Raw genomic sequence first — 17,741 nt, forward strand, 5'->3', positions numbered from 1 at the left:
CATTCGATATTTTAAGAAATATAATCTACAACGTAAGAATGGAACACTCAATTAGTAGGTGATTTTACACTGATGTTGCTCAACCTACAAATATGGATTTAATGAGACTTAAATAAACAAAAGGTATTAAAACTTGCAAAACAAAGAGCTCATTTAGAAACAGTGAATAAATTTTACTAGTTCCCCATGATCAAGAAAATAATTACAGATGCAGGAATATCGACAAATCCAGACGAATACAAATATGATATTCCATGGGGAGATGGGGATGAGATAGAACAAAAGGAGCACAAGACATTAAATTATGATGAAATTTCGGAAAGGACCAAAAAAATTAGACCGAGAACGTTCAAAGGTATAGACAGCAATTAAAATGAGTGATATATGTGAAAGAAATAAAGCTTTGAAATTAGGAAAGCTGAGAAGAGTTTGCTGAAAAGGTGGAGGCTATAGCTGATGGAGAAGATGTAGATACGACTTTGGCATTTGTTCATCATAATCCAAAAAATGAGAGAAGAAAATTCTTTAAGTACTTAGTATAGTAAGCCTTTATGAAGGAAAGTATGAAGATGCTGCTTCATATTTTCACTTTTGCAAAGTGAAGATCCAAATGTTTATGTTGAAAGCGAAAAAGCTTCTAATAATCTGTATGAGTAAAAATATAATGATTCATTGTGCCAAGTGTAAAAAGACAACAGAGACTAGAGATATCTCTATTCTAAAAAGTAAAAATAATAGTTATACAGAAAAGGATATATGCAGTGTGTTCAACTAAAAAGAGTCAATTCATTTCTAAGCAGAAAAGTGGAGGAGATATACAAAAATTGCTGTCAGGAAGTAAATTCACAACGACTGGGATACTCGGAGAACTACATCTACCGTGGTATTCGTTCTGTGGTCCTGGCACAAACCTGTATAAGAGATTAGACGAAGCTGACAATCCTAAACCTTGGAGCAGACATAAAAATAGGGTTGATGAAGTGTGTATGAAACACGATATTGATGATGGGGACAGCACTACTTTAGCTGAGAAACACAAAGCCGATAGAGAAATGTTGTATAATTTATCTTTTGATGTGAAATCCAACTTTGAAAGAGAAAGTTGATAGATTTATTGCAAAGAAGATGTTAAGTGCTAAATTAGGACTGGGGCTTGTTCTTTCCACTTTAGCAGAAGAAAAAAAAATGATGCCATTAAGCCTGAAGAGCAATTAGCCTATGAATTACATAAACCGATGATTACAAAGTTTAAAAGGAGGAAGGTGTATTCTAAAGAGGTTGATTACATTTGGTCCGCTGACTTGATTGAACTTAATAATGACAGGGGATATAAGTATGCTTTAAACAGTTATCGATTTGAGGTCGAGAAATGTGTGGGTTGTTCTTTTGAAAAACAAAAGGGGAAGTACTCTTATGTTAGCCTTCAATGGGATATTTAGTAAAAGTAAAAGAAAGCCAAAGAAATTATGGACTGATGAGGGAACAGAGTTCGATATTAGAATATTTTTGGATTTTGTTGTACAGTACCTTTGTTGTTGTGTTACATTGTACAGTACCTTTAACGAAGGTCATTGAGCGTTTTAATCACATTTTGAAGGAGAGAATGTCCAAAAAGTTTACTCATCTCGGCCGTAAGAAATGGGTTTCTATCATACAAGATGTTGTGGATGCTTACAATGAAACAGTATACTTGAGAACAAAATCAAAACCCTCAGAAACATTCTCAAAATTAGAATATGAACAAGAAATTAATCTGAGGAAACCAAAGTTTAGAGTCTGGAAACCAAATAATACCCATGAGATGTCACATAATAAGAGGGGAGTTTTTATTCAGATCCGTTCACCCAATTTCTTTCAATATTGCTTGGATGTCATCAAGTGTGAATAGGCGATGGATTTTCTCGTCACGCTGAATGATTTCCCGGAGTTGCTCCAGGAGTTTTTCTCCATGTATAATTGTGATCTTCTTTATTTTGAGCTCCTCCTCTGGCTTTCAGGCTGAGATGCGGTCCATCCAGAACTGAAAGTGGTGATTCGGGTTGAATGATCCCAATTTGACCTTCTGCCCCTCCCGGTAGTACAACTGTGCTTTATTGAAGACGGTTCCTATTAACTCTCGGACCGTCCTGCACTCGGCACAGGTCAGCTTTGAAGTATCGGCGTTTACCGACATCTCGACGCGACAGTCCAAACAAATGTTATACTTCCCTCTGACGGTCGCGATGGAGTGCTTGACGGTCTTAGTGACACAATCAATGCCGTGCCTGGTGTATTGGTAAAGCAGCACGGCCCCTTTCAGTTGGTGGTGGTTGCTGAGTCCCAACTCTACCTGAACTCACCGGACAAGGTAGTCAAGTTCACCGAGAAAATTTTTGGAGGCAATAATTTGATGGAACTCATCCTGAATGATTCGGCATCCTCTTTCTCCGGTGGTGGCTTGGAGATGAAGATGGAGATGACTGGTGCATAGGATATACCTCAGGCAGATGGCTTTGAGGTCTTTTTTGCTTTGCGAAAGCAAAGCGTTGGCTTGGCTGTTTCTTTAGCTTCGCTATTAATTGGGCCGCGAGATTGAATTTCATAGCAATGTCACGCCTCGTGTCTTCCATGGTAGTCATGTAGAATCGGTATACTAAGGAAAATACCAATGTCTAAATGAAAATCTTGGTGGAGCAAGTCAGACCTCTATTACCTAAGGCACCTATATTCATCTCAAAAAGTATGGGTCTGGGAGCATTCCCAGAGCTCTGGAGCCCTCCGAGCACAAGGTGGCGGCCAGAACTGTATTTCCCATACGACTTGGGTGAGTGACAGACACAACCGAATATCTTGTTATGGCAATATCCATCCATCCATCCATCCATCCATCGGGACCATACTCTGTGCAGAGCTTTGGTGCTGCCTAAGCAGTCTCCTTGGCTATTGGGCACAATCCTGGACGGGTCACCACTCAGACACAGTGTACCAGCATGCTGGCACTCATTTTGCTGACCTCGGAAGGATGACAGGTCGAGTCAACCCCACCTGGTATTAATTCAATAGCTGAGCAGGATTTGAACTCAGGACCCTGGGATCCCAAGCCCGCTATCCTAACCATTAAGCCAACACCAGGCATATTGGCAATATGATGCCAAGCAAATTGGCTCACAAGAGCCACACACAAGTTGAATAATTTTGATGAGGTAAAACAAATCCATCGCAGAACAACAACCTTGATGCTAAGATCAGAAGACACAGAGCAACAACAACAACAACAACAACAACAACAACAACAACATTAAAGTCAAAGAAGCAAGGCTTTCTCGACTGGACACATTACAAAAGCATTTTATGGATAAACTTTTCCTGTAGACTTATTCAAGATGTGACAGAAAAATGGTTGTTTGTTGTAAGTTAGTTGACCCTAATTCAAGGCCTTACATCGATAATATAAAATTTTCACACAATTTTACTTATATTCTATAAATAGGCAGCATTATCTGAATCTGTCTGCCCATCTGTATCCATCAATATAGCTGGAGGAGTGGCAGCATGGCCGAGATGTATGCACACTTACCACTAAGCTGTCTTGCCGAGGTTTGAATCTCGACCCAGCTGTAAACTGTCACCCCAGAGTTTCACAGGCAGGGTGATTCATCAATGTGTGTGCTATCCCGGATGGACGTTAAACTGGCGTCCCATCTGTCGGCATTAGCTGGTGATGTTAAAGATTCCATGGTGTCCTTCGTGAAGACGAGGTGAGCAATCGCCGGCACCCTGGCCAAATTCCAAATTCCTGCCATAACCTACAGAAGGCATTGCATTAGCGGCACAGCCACACCCTTAGCCAATGATGCCACCCCACAGCTTTGTGCTGCATAAGAAAGAAGAAAGAAATATAGCTGGAGAACATTAAAGTAACGTGTCATCCATTTGATCAAAAATAAAACAAAAATCTCCTTTGAAACGAGGTCCAAACAAAAGCATTCAATTATTAATATTTCATACGCACGAGTGTGCACACACAAGATGGAGCAACATATTTGTAAGCAGGTGCCAATGTGAAAAGCAAAGCAGCATCGACCAGTTCAAGTGATGTGGTTGAACCATTTTGGCCACACAGCTTGCACCATTTAAGTCTAATCAGCAGAGCATGCCATGACCTCTACATGCCAGACCTGGATTCAGAGCAGATGCAGACAAGGATTATTCACAATCCACACACTCATGATTCCAGCCATCTTTGTATGAAGAAGGTAGAGGTAATAAACACTCATTGAACCCTTTTATGACTGGTTCCACCGGTATATCCGAAAAACTTGCAATGATAATCAACCCTCACCTAAATCATTACAAATTATCTTATTTTTTTAGGCCTACAGAATAGCATTTCACAGTTAAAAGAAGCTAAATGATTAATCCTTTGGATGGATGTGACTGTGAAAAACTTTACTCCAAGGGTATATGCGGTCAACACCGAGTTTTATGGAGATTTGTTGCGAGCTTGGATATTGGTAATGTTGTCAGAGGTCCAATTGAACACTTTAAAGGAATAATATCCCTAACGGTTTTCAAGACTTTCTTGTTATGATCCAATCAGTGTGATAAGCCCTTGCTATTGTGACCACAAATTTAATTCTCACCGGTACAGATAATTTCTTTCACAAAAATCAATAAACACACGAAAGTCAATGTTGGAAGCTTTCTTTAGTTATTGATGGGTTCTTTTTCTCCTGGATCCTAATCTTGTATGTATGTATGTATGTATGTATGTATGTATGTATGTTCCCGAAATACAGCCAAAAATTTTAGTGCCACCTTACTCACCATTCTCCTGCGGTGTGCAGTATCAAGTTTCGTTCAAATCGGGCAACGAAAAAAATATTAAAAAATCAATTCCCGATTCAGTCAAGTACTCTTCGGGAGAATTTGATCAATGCAAACAACCTCAGCGGTATAGTTCGCTGGAGCTATCTTTTATTTTTTTTCTTGAAATGATTTATTTTAAAATCTCAAACATTTAGTATAGACAAAGAACGATTTATTTTTAAGCATAAAATAAACCGCAATTTTGATCTAATACTTCTGTGTTCATTAATAAATAAAATTGTGTTTAGAAGATTACGCACAATAATTTCTTCGACTTTCTTTTCTCCGTTTTTTTTTTCACATTGATGAGCAATATCAAGTTTCGTTCAAATCGGGCAACGAAAAAAAATATAAAAAAAATCAATTCCCGATTCAGTCAAGTACTCTTTGGGATTATTTCATCAACACAAACAATAGTTTGCTGGAGCTATCTTTGCTTTTATTTTTTTATCAACCGCTGTCACAACAGGAACCCAACGGGTTCATGGGTCGTCGAGTTTATACTAAAAACAAACATGACATTGTTCTCCTTTGAACCAAATTGGCACACAGTAAAGAGTTTTTTGGGTTTTTTTTTAATCAGCATGTTTAGACTGTTTTGAGATAACAAGGGGTTCAGAAATGACTCACAATTCTTCTGGTCAAATGTAGTCTTCTTATTATTTTGGATGATGTGGTCAGTGAGTTGCTGACATTAATATTGTGCCAAGATCACAAGATTAACAGCACATTTAAATTCAATTTCAAAAAGACAAAGGTACAAAATAGGGTCTGTGGGGGACAGATAGGATTTAAACTTAGTTCCCAGAAGTTCCCTTTTTATAATAAAAACTTACCTTTTTCAAACTTTACTTTTATCTTCTTTTTATTGAAAACTTTTCAACCTTTTAAAACTATTCTCTCTTGATGTTAATTTTCTGTTACTGCTTAAAAATATTTATTTTTCATTTTCTTGCTATCTGGTGTAATTTTTAGAATTTCCAACCTTTTAAAAGCTTCTCTTTTCATTAACTTGAGAAAATGTATTAACCCAAAGCTTTCTAAAGTATTATGTTAAGGTCATTCTAAACATTTTTTTAAACTGTAAGTTTTTTAATTTTATTTTAAACACTAACTTTAAAAACATTGTTTAACCTTAAAAAAAAATTTTAAACTTTTTTTTACTTTCACTTTAACTCTTTAACTTTTTTTTAACTTCCATTTTTAAGACTGACTTTTGTTTTTTTTACTGTCTATCCAATGGAGCTGGATTTGTTGGTCGTGAGGAATTAACAGTTGTGGAGGATAAGGCGGTGGTAGGAGAGCATGTGATGTTTGTTGTATGCACACAGAAAACGAGGGAAATCAAGAGCAAGGGTCATAAAAAAAGGAAACATTGTGGGAGTGAAAAAAAACATTCAAGAATTTGGATTGCTTGAAAAAAAGCTTTTTTAAAAGGTTCTTTCATTTCTAATACAATTTTCCTTTTATAGTCTTGCCTTTTAAAATACTTTTATAAACCTATTTTTTGTTTGCCTTTTAAGAAATATTTTCTTGACAAAAAGTTCATATCCCACTGGTAAAAAAAAAAATTGAATTTTTTTTACATATTTTTGACCTTTTAAAGCTTAACATTTTCTTCTCTGGTTTTTTTGAATTTTTGCTTTTTTGAACTTTCAAGAAATGTTTTGTTTTATTCTTGATTTTACAAAACTTCTTGGCATGTTTCAGAGGTTTTTTAACATTAAAAAAAAAAATCTTGTAAAATCATCTTTCTTACTTTTGTCTTTCTCAACTGAAAACTTAAAACTCTCGTATACCAAGGAGTTGAGCTGAAAATGGTCAAACACTATCAACAATATCTATCCATCTTGTGCCACGTAATCCATGCGGAGAGGACCCGACTTTGTTTTGCAGTACGCTCCACCCCTGAAGGCTACTGGAGAATATGTTGTAAATTGTCTGAACAGTTCCAAATAATGTTACTGCTTCAGGACAGCTAGCTGCTGAATCTGCACCATATAGGTTCAATGTATGGCAACCACAAGGTGAAAACACACACAGAGGGATCTTTTCAATGATGTGCTTTTGAGCATCATTGTATTTTCCACCTATGTTTGCACCATCGTCATGTCCTTGCTCAAGACAATCAGTTTAAGAAATGTTATTCTCCTCCAGTGTTTTCAGAATCTTGGAAACAACCTGTGCTACTGTCTTCTCACAACAATCAACAAAGGTCAAGAAACGTCCTTGAACAATGAATCCACTTTGCTGTTGACCGAGATATCTGGGGATGAATGTTGTTTGTTCTGTTTGACTGGCATCTGGTGTTGCATCAACCATCACAGAAAAATACTGATCCTTTTCCCATTCATCCGGTATTAAATTATGAACATGTTCAGCGCAGAGATCTATAAACTCATTTTGTGATTCAGCAGAAAGGTAGTGGGCCTGCATTTGCTCTCCTCTTTGCTGTGACACTTGAAAATTTGTGACATGGTCTTGCAGAAGGGAATCACAATGTGCTAAAAGCTCCAGTGTACCAAGAAAATTCCCATTGTGAAGATCTCCAATTCTTTATGATGATCCATTGGAAGGCAATCCCCTCTCTCCAAGGAAGAGTACTACATCAATGATCCTCGCTCGGAGCTTCTTCCACTTTTCAGCCTCCAGCAAGGTATTCTGTTTGATGAAGTCATCAACTCCAGTGTGTTTTTAGGCATCTTTCAAGCTCACGCCAAGCAATATAACATGTCCTGTGGGCAAGGCTCTTTTCATGCTCAAGGAGTCTGTCCCATAGTTTTTGTTTTTTTTCCCCATCTTACAGTCCTACTCCAACCTGCAGGTGATGCCAGTGCTGAAGTTGAAGAGATTGTGTGAGATAATAGTCTGCATGGCAAAAAATACAATGCTTGTTTCGTTTGGCTAAAAACAAGCCCCATGGACGACTGCCAGTTTCACCGTTTGGCATTTTGAAAATGAAGATATTTGTTGGAAATTTACGACCCTGTCCATCAGTAGGAAATTTATTTGGATATTCCTGATGGCCTCCTCTCACACAGTTTTCTAATTCTGTCTGGGTTGGAATTTCAGAGACTTGGCCGACGTCAAAGTTTGCACATTGGCATTTGAGGCTGCTCTCAATGTTCTGTGAGAGTTCATGGTCTTGTGCTAATGATCCACCATCTCTCTCTGTTTCATTTTCATTTCCACGAATGCATTGTTCTTTTATATCATCAAAAGCGTTACCACCTTGAGATTTCTCAAAATTGTTTCCACCACTTGTGGAATAGTAGGTCTCCAGTAACTTGAAATAGAGCTACTGGCCTTAATTACACCGACATGGAACAGAGGACGAGAGCCTTTCTGTGCTTCTTTATCCCGCTGCTCCTTCTCATGTCTTTGCTGAGCAAAGGACTTGTGTTGGTAAAAAGCAGACATGGCTTACTTCTTACATGTTACGATAAGTACAGACTGTACAGTACAGTGTACAGTATGTACTGCATTTAGACTGGCAAATCAATTCCTCTGACGTCACATTATATTCCACGGCCATTGATTGGAACTTGGAAGTGCCGTCGTCTTCAGATCACCAGACTGGCCACTATTAGGTCTGGGCCATGGGGTGGTTACCCCCCTTACCCCTCCCCCTCTCGGCACCCCTGCTCGTCGGTGCCGAGGTGGTTCTCCAATAACGACCAGAGAGATGTCCACTTTGACAAGCATGTGGTCAGATGAACTGATTGGAGCAGAGGAAGAACAGCAGATATTTGCAGGGAAATTGGTTGAAAACCAAATCCAGAAGAGATAGAGTACCATTGACCGAGACACGGGTCAGGAAGTTGACAGATTGTGTCAGTCCCAATGAGTCGCAGAAGTGTCATAGCAGGTGAGAGAGGTACCCACACCTAACCAACGAGCATGATGACAATCGACGTCACCACATATGAGGAAGAGAGAGTTGTGATGAGAGGATAGAAGTTGGCCCATGTTTTTGGTGAGCGAGGTGTAAATGGAGTCATCACTGGTAGACAGTACAACACACATATAAACAAGAGGTGGGAGGGAGAGAAGGAGAAGCCATAGCCAGATGTATTCCTGGGGTTGTGGAGGAGTGAGGGTAGTGCATGGAGAGTGAGGAATGGAGTTTTTGATAAAGAGAGCAACTCCTCCACCAAGATGAGGCTCAGGTTTGTCATACCAGTGGAGAGAGTAACCAGGGACAGAAACTAAGGAATCAGAGACGTCTTCGAGGAGTAAAGTTTCTGTTAAGCAGATTATGTCTGGTTTGTCAGTGGCAACCTGTATGGAGAAATCAATCAGGTTGGAGTGAAGGCCCCGGATGTTTGAGGACCACACCGTTAAGGAAGAGTGAGGGAAGGTGGCTTTGGGTGCAGGAGAGGGGGAGGGTAGGATGAGGGAGGAGAGGGGTGGTGGGAAGAGTTGTTGACAGTGTGTGGGAGATTTCAGAAGAGCTCGGAGAGAGCACTTGATGAGGAGGACAAAAGGCTCGGTGTTGATGGAATGAGGCAGTCAGTGTCAGTTAAAAGCTCGACGATATGGCCAGTAAGCATTGGTTGTGGTATTTGTGGATAAGCACGAGTACATGCCTATAAATGAACGATTAAAATTGACTGTTGCATGTTACAAATTTGTTGTCGCATGAATCGGTGAATTGTAAACTGCTTGATGTAACGAGCTAATTCTGACTGTGGGGAGGGGGGGTCAGTATTATACTATAAAGTGCGTGGTGTGATTCGTGATGATGCTGGAACATTCCAAAATGAAGGTTCCAGTTTAGAAGAGAATTGCATTTGCTGGAAGGCACGGGATCATTCTGTGTTACTATATAAACCTGCGAGAGGGAAGTGTAGAGAGACTGGTGACATGTGACGAGACGTGTGTTTCGATCGTCCCCATGCTCGATTTAACTCTGATGAGTGAACGAGGTGTTAATGTCCAGAGTGGTTGTTAACACGTGGAGCCGATTATAATTAGGTTGATTAAAACTCATTAAGATTGTGTATCAGGAAAGAATTCCTTTGAGCTCTTCAATCATCCTGAACGGGCCAGCGCACGAGAGAGAACAACGCGATGTGGGTCGATCGTGGGACAGCCCCGCTGGACGCTGCAAGGACATTGAGTGAGAATGACGTGATGTGACTCGATCGTTCGACAGCCCCAGAGGACGAGGTAAACATGCGTGAGTTGAGACGGCAGGACACGGACACTGGGAGTAAACAACTCAACGCGGGAAATGGAGTTGGACATTCTATGTTATGGTGAACTTCCTCATTTGACTCTTTGTATCTGTTTGAAATACAAGTTGCAAAAAATTACACTGTTGATGTGGTAACTGTAACATCACTCAGAAGTCAGAGACCCCAACTGACAAAGATCCATTTGATTGGTAGCTTTGACCTGTATGATCATTCATACTCATGAAGCGCAAACTTTGGATTGCAGTCGTGAGAGAACGAGCTGGGTTCAACACCACAAACAACATACGTACACTAAAGGGAAGGAAACCCCAAGGCATATACTCCGACACACAGTGGGGAGTAATAAGAGAGGGGGCAGAGGGAAGTATAAGATTGGAGGTGGAGGAATGAGTTGGAAGAGAGCGGGCAGGGGAAGGAGGCAGCTTTGGGGATGTGAGGGGGGCAACTTCGAGAAGGGGGATTGAAGGGAGAAATTGGAGGGAGAAGGGTGAGAGGAGAGAATTTAGGGAGAAGGGTGAGGGGGGAGAAGAGGGAAAAGGTATGGGAGGAACTTTGGAGAAAGGTGAGAGGGAAGCTTGTAGGGGTAAGAGAGTGAAGGTTGCTTTGAAAAGGGAGGAGGCAGCTGATTTGAGAGGGAGAGGTGAGAGGGAGGAGCGATGATGAGAGTAGGCATGGCCATGGGGGAGGAGGATGAGGGGAGAGGGGAAAGATCAGATTTGGTCGTGGTATCGTGGAGAAGGAAGCAGGCAGGGGGAGGTACAATATTTGAGGGGTTGGGAAGAGGGGGAAGTGTGAGAGGAAAGAAAGAGCATGTTTGAAATGTTGAGGAGTGTACTGACCGATCCTGCAGAAGTGGCCTAAAGATCCCCCACAACTGAGATGCCATGCTGCCACCTGTGTAGAGCCAAGATCATGCAGCATCAGAATGAGTGGGAGAGGGAGAGGGATACCCCCTTCCGCACCTACCCATACTCTGCTCACATTGGGCCTTGCGCCCGGCCTGCAGACACACCTCAACGACTTAGCCTTTAAATTTGGCTGCTTCCCAGCCTCAACTGATATTTGCATAGCTTACCCACAATTTTTTTTTTACCACAACGCCACTGCAGTTGTAATAATCATAGTCTTGGATAATGACATTATATGACACTTGACTTGAGACTTGGCTCAGGTGATTTGTTTAAATCTCTGGATGCAACTAATTATGTGGAATGTTTTAATAATTATGACGACACATGTTACGTGGTGTGGCAGCCATGTTGGAAAAAAGGAAAAACTTTGAACCTCTGCATCTCCGAAACCGCTCCATGGAAAAAATTTAAACTTGGCACAAATGAAGTTCTCCCCTTGGGAAACAAGGGTGTTTGTTTTTGATGTCATAGGTGGCTTCATTCTGGTCATAATTGCATACATAGAATGCTTGAATGAAAATTTCTGAGGATCATCTTGGGCTAATTTGTATGAGGGGAAAAATTATGACAATCGGTCATGTGGTTCGGCAACCATATTGTTTTTAACATAAAAAACCTTTAAAAAATCTTCTTCTCCAAAACGGCTGAACAGATTGAGGTGAAACTTTACAAATATGATCGCCTATCCATGAGGAATAAAAAGTTCTCCAACCATGATGTCATAGGTCATATGGTTTGGCAGCTATGATTTTTTTGAAGAATATACCTTTAAAAATTTTCTTCTCCAAAATGGCTTGATAGATCGAGGGGAAACTTCACCCACATGTTCCGCAAGCCTCAGGGACACGAAGGTGTTTATGAATAATTAATAGGTCACATGGTCTGGCAGCCATATTGGATTAAATGAAAATCTCAAAGAAATATTTCTGTTGATCCGCTTCATCAATCAACCTGAAACATCACAATTATGATCTTGCAGTCATCGGGAATATATGCTTTAAATTTCAATCTGATCGGACACATATTCTGGCAGCCAGAATTATTTAATATTTTGAGTATTAAATAATGTATAATGATGTAATAATGTGGGCGAAGGCATATCTGGTGATGTTGCGACGTCGAAGAGTGCCCTTTTCGTTTTTAACAATTTCCATTTTCTCAAGCATTTTTGGTTTTACTGACTTTCATTTCTGATTTATAAAAACATTTCAATTCTGTTTTCTTTTTTAAATTCATTTTCAACTTTAAAAACTTTTTCAAAAGTTTGCTTGAAAAGAAATTAAAAAAACTATGCAAACACTTTTCTTATTTTTTAACTTCCTTTTTAAAATTATTGAAAAGTTTTTTTAAATCTCAAAACCTTGTTTAAATACAAATTAAGCCTACGTCAATGAACAACTTCCTTTTGGCCTTTGCTAAACTGAAGATGGCATCTTTTTGTTTGCAGCTTAGAGATATCGTACCGATATAGACATGGCAACTAAAGTTTGCACCATGAAGTTGCCTTGATGTTTCTTTGGGGCAAAGCTGGGTATTCTATTTGCATTTCAGTGATGAACAATAAATAACTCAGTATTTTTCAAACAGAGTGGGCCATTGTATGTAAATTTTATGCTTGGGGTAAGTTTATAATCACCTGTGAGATGAAAGAAAAGTCAAGAAAAGCCAAACTTTATGAGAGCTTTTTCAGCAATTTATTGGAGCTTCCATTTCTGAATGGAAGACCAATTTTTACCAAGGTTTCTATTTCCAAATGGAAAAACTATTGTTATTTTCCCATCTATTATTTTTATTATTATTAATTAAAGCCAATTATTTTAATCTAGTAGTACCTTAGCAACTTAGGCTAAAAACACCACATTTTGCAGTAATATAGATGCTGTCAGACCAACTATCAAAATAGGTCAAATTTCACAATTATTTAATAAGTCGTAATTAGGTCATTAACCTATTTTATCGATTTCATCTATTTTTCCCCTTTGCTGCACTTTAACATGCACATTAATATAATATATATATATATATATATATATATAAAATATATATAGATATAATATATATATATATATATATATATATATATATATATATATATATATATATATATATATAATAATATATATAGATATAATATATATATATATATATATATATATATATATATATATATATATATATATATATATATATATATATATATATATATATATCAGAAAGGATTTTACAAGGAGAAAAATAGATGCAAGACCCAACAATAAATACAGATCTCTCCAAAGCAGCTGCTCCGTGCTTCAATCTTTCTGGACCCTCATTCAGTCACATGGTAGTTTCTGGTATTTTTCTCCATTTCAGCACCATGGACAGTCAAAAGTGCAAAGAACACAGGGTAATCTTCAAGATTGGCACGTCCCACCCCTCCTCCCAACCCACCCTTCCTCCAAGTGTTTAATGACCTCTTTCTATTCAGTTATACCTCCAATCTTTTGTAGCTTTTCAAGATTTCCCATACCCCCACCCCAACAGTGTTTTCCCTGGTTGATTAAGGTGTATTTTATTCAATCTTACCACCACTCATTTTCATTTTCTCTCCTTTCATTTTTCCTCCCCCTCTCTCTTTTTTTCTCCACTTTGTTCTCTTCTTCTTTTGAATTGTTCATATAAATGCAAACATGCACAAAATCACACAACTAAAACAAAACTGAAGCTTCATTTTAATTACAAACATTTCCAGTGCATAACAAATGATTTCCATGACTTTCCACATCATAGTTTCAAAAAAACACAAATGTCATTTTTTTTTCTTTACACATTTTGTTCACCCTGGTTTGTCAAGTCCATCCATTGGGACCATACTCTGTGCAGAGCATTGGTGCTGACTATTGTTAAGTGTTGGGGTTAAAAAACAAAGACGATGTAATGTCGCTTTTTCAAAAATATTCGGTTGTGATTGATTGATGTGGCTGTATTGCTGATTCATTGCAACATTTCGAAGTCACAAGAAAATCTGCATGAGAGGAGTTAAAGACCAAATTCATTCACAGCTTGTTCATAATCTATTGAAACAATCATGTGTTCAAGCATTTAGCAATTTGGTCATCAATTATGATTTGGAAATACAGATTCCACATCAAACCAGCAACATAAACAACTGCTCAACAGTTCTCACACAATTAACCAATGTAAGTGACTTCCAAGCAAACTCCCAATGAATGATAAATTGGCCTTCATAAATGGAAAATGTATAATTTTGATTTGAAAAATCCTCCGAGAGATATTTTGATTACTCCAATCATTATGCAAATCCACACGTGATTATTAATTCGCAATTTCTGAGAAATGCACATGCACAAATATGGGTTGCTTTCAATCTTATTATTCTTTAGATCCATCTCTCCATTACTGATGCAAAACCTTTTGTAATTCTGACTCCAGGAATCAATACTTGTATCAACTATACTGCACGACAGTGGAAAATGACTATTCTGGCCATTATATCCTAACTTGCTATCTATGATATGTATCATCACATTGCAGCAAAACCCACAATAATGGAAAAAAAGCAGCTACGAGCAGAGTATTTTCACATCAACATAAATAACAGCATACAGTGTACAGGCTCAACAGAATATTACTTTAATTTGCTGTACCATTCTTAGGATACCTTAACCCTAACAAGTTCTCCATTGGCCAGGAGAATTTGTAATGTGTGATCTACCTTTTGGGAGCATTCTTCCAAACAAACCACAGAATATTCCACAGCTTAGAGCCTGGAAATTTCTGAAAATCTGTAATAGCAATCGAGTTAACATTGTCATGGCTCCCAAAATTATAATTTTCTACCACCAAAATTTGGGTGTAAACCTAAAGTTCCAATAAATTGGGATGATGCCATTATTTGGGATGATGGAGTGACATCACAAAATAAAGTGGGAGGAATTGAGGGAGGGAGGATGAGGGTGGCAGTAGGAATTGTCTGAAAGAGGTGGTGTGTTTACCGAGAAATCTCAGATATTGTGTCAAATTTAAAAATGCATGCATATCAGCTTACCAAATGCAAGAGCCTGAAATTTAAATTTCAAAACAACATTTATTTTCAAATGTTTACTTTCAGTCTTTTCAAACAACCAACCACACCATTTTTGAAAACTCTATTTTACTTTAACATGTTGGCCTTTTGAAATGTGAAATCTAAACGTGACAGTGACATGCAATACATTTTCTTTTGGTTGGTGTCCATAACACATTGCAGACCAACTTTAGAAATTTACCCTCAACTGTTAAATGTAATATATATTTACATATGACAAATGTAAATGGCACTCTTTCACAAGTATTCATGAAATATTCCCCCCCCCCAACCCACACCATGCAGAAACCTGTCTTCTTATGAGTAAAAAGTCTTAACCACATACGAGCAAATAAAACATCAAGCAAAACTCTCACCAACATTTGAATCACATACAACAATATTAAGAATACTGAAAACTTACAATCCACAGAAAAAAATTAAAATTTAAGCTGTATACAAGATAACAAGATGGAAAGGCCAAAACACTTTAGCAAATGTAGCTAATTAAACCATAGGTATTATTAAAATAACCATTACACACACAAATAGTCGCATCTATTCTACGATCAAAAGAGATTGCCTCAACTAATCAAGATACACGTCCAAAGAACCTGTTTGTACCTCTTAATAATTAGAAACATCAGAAAAGCATAATTTAATGTTATAATTACATTTTATACAGCCTTCTTACATAATTTACATACTTTCTGCAAACCACTTTAAGGCAATATTATTAAATGTGGATGAGTTTATTTTAAGTGACTCAGCAGTCTTGCTGCACATGGACATGGCTGCCCTCAACATGACTACATAACTTGTATTAAAAACAAATAAACCAAAAAAAACGAGGCAACTTGCAGTTATCGCTTAAAACCTGCCTCATTCAATACAGTGTTAAATCAGAATTATGAAGACACTCTTATCTGACATTAAAGAGATGGTTTTTGGAGTTCATAACCAAATACAATTGAAATAATGAAGGTTTGAAAAAAAAATGTACAATTAACTCAGGTTACAGACAGTTCAGGAATACCCAGATAAAGTTGCTCACAGCACTTTGCATTGTTAAGTACAGTATGTGCTGTTGATACTCAATTGAGTGCTCGCATCTCAAAAGCAATAATACTACATTTAGCGTGCAGTAAAACATAAAACAACGGAGTCGAAATATAAAATCAATGCAGAAGCAAGATGACAGTTGATCTATAAATTAATAAACGATAAAAAAAGATGACAGCTGAAAAAGTACAGAAGCTAATCAGAAAGACAATTGTCTTGTTTCCCACACTTACAGCATCTGCAAGATATTGTACCATCTTTTAAATGTTGACACAAATGGTACAAGCACTGTTGTGAACCTTTAAACAAAGTTGCTAAGCAGGTTAACTTCCAATTGCGAATGTGGAGAAAAATAATCATTTTATATCGAAAACAAAAACTATCCATTGTAAAGGAAATGGTGAGATAAAAAAGAAAGAATGCGAATTGAATGTATTTATATCAAATATTTCACACTCTAAGTATTGTGAGTGTGCAAAATAGGATTATTTAAATTTTAAACCCCACTCCAGGATCCAGATCTGTGCAAATGAATGATCAAAATTTTCACTGTATAAAAAAAAATTACACAAACAAGAAGTTGAATAGATTGTGCTGGCAAGTTGAAATTAAAGTCCTAAATATTTTAAGCAATGTCGAGTTTCAATGTCTCGAATGGCAAAGGTGTGGGTTGAAGTGCTCGCGATGAATCGTAGTCAGGCAGGGCATGAATAGACAGATGAGAAGCCAAAAGCTATTTATTTAGCTTAAAGTAGCACCCACAGCAGACAGGAACAGTCTCTTGTTGAGCATTTGGTGCTGAAAGACAAAATGAAAATGAAGTAGGGATTTCACAACACAATTGTCAAAATATAAGGAGAATTCTGGATTTAAACTAACATATAAGGAATCAACAAAATTATTTCTGAAAAATCAAGCAACAGGCTGGATATTTATGTGTACCTACAAATGAAAAGGCAAAACAAAGTTAGGGGCCTACATTGTCCCTAGTCTGTTCAGTATTATTATCCAAACCCTTCACCCCCACTCCTTCCAAATCCTCACCAAATCCAATACAGTAAACAGTACAGTATGCATTGCTGATGTGACTAAGGCTGATGAAATCTCCTGCGAGCTTCTTAGCTTGGCTTCAACCTTTACAGATCATGCAAATGTTTGCGACCTATTCTTGCATTAGGAATCTCTATTTATTAGAGATCCAGGGGTGGGGAATCTTTGGTTTGCGCTGGCAGAGAAAAATCATAAACCTTTCAAAGGGACTCCAAATACCACAAGCTGCTAGCTTGGAAAGCAAGGCAGGGTGCCAAACAGTGGACTCAAAGGCACAAGATATGTCCAGACAAAGGCCTAGACTTCATGTTTGAAATTCATTGTTAAGTTAGAAGAAACAAGTTGAGAGTGGAATATCAAATGTAGAAACAAAATTGATGATAAAAGATTGCAGAAATGGAGACGAGATAACTTTAGGTCTGCAGCAACAATATATGTCTTCAATTTTGATGGGGAGAAGCCTGACCGGTCTGAAGTTGAGAACATCACTCTTGGCCACACTTCTTGCATGGATAGTGGGAATACTGGCCTTCCCAAAATAGGAGGAAGGAGGGGAGGAGCACAGAGAGGGAGAGGATGGAATAGAGAATGAGAGGGCAGTGT

At 38.0% G+C, this 17,741-nt stretch overlaps 1 protein-coding gene across 3 annotated transcripts in view; it reads right to left on the reverse strand.

The window, feature by feature from the left end:
• Positions 1-13,655: 13,655 nt before the first annotated feature.
• ZFYVE27 (zinc finger FYVE-type containing 27) overlaps positions 13,656-17,741 on the reverse strand; it is a 141,288-nt gene continuing 137,202 nt past the window's right edge. For all 3 annotated transcript variants that reach the window (XM_085888072.1, XM_085888078.1, XM_085888087.1), the window contains one exon: positions 13,656-16,886. In XM_085888072.1, the coding sequence (XP_085744198.1) occupies positions 16,822-16,886 (65 nt within the window). In that variant the 3' untranslated portion in view covers positions 13,656-16,821. The remainder of the gene's footprint in view (positions 16,887-17,741) is intronic.

The sequence above is a fragment of the Eptatretus burgeri genome, chromosome 1 (assembly GCF_056783735.1).
Source record: "Eptatretus burgeri isolate ZD-2024b chromosome 1, Ebu_testis_v1, whole genome shotgun sequence".
NCBI classification, from domain to species: Eukaryota; Metazoa; Chordata; class Myxini; order Myxiniformes; family Myxinidae; genus Eptatretus; species Eptatretus burgeri.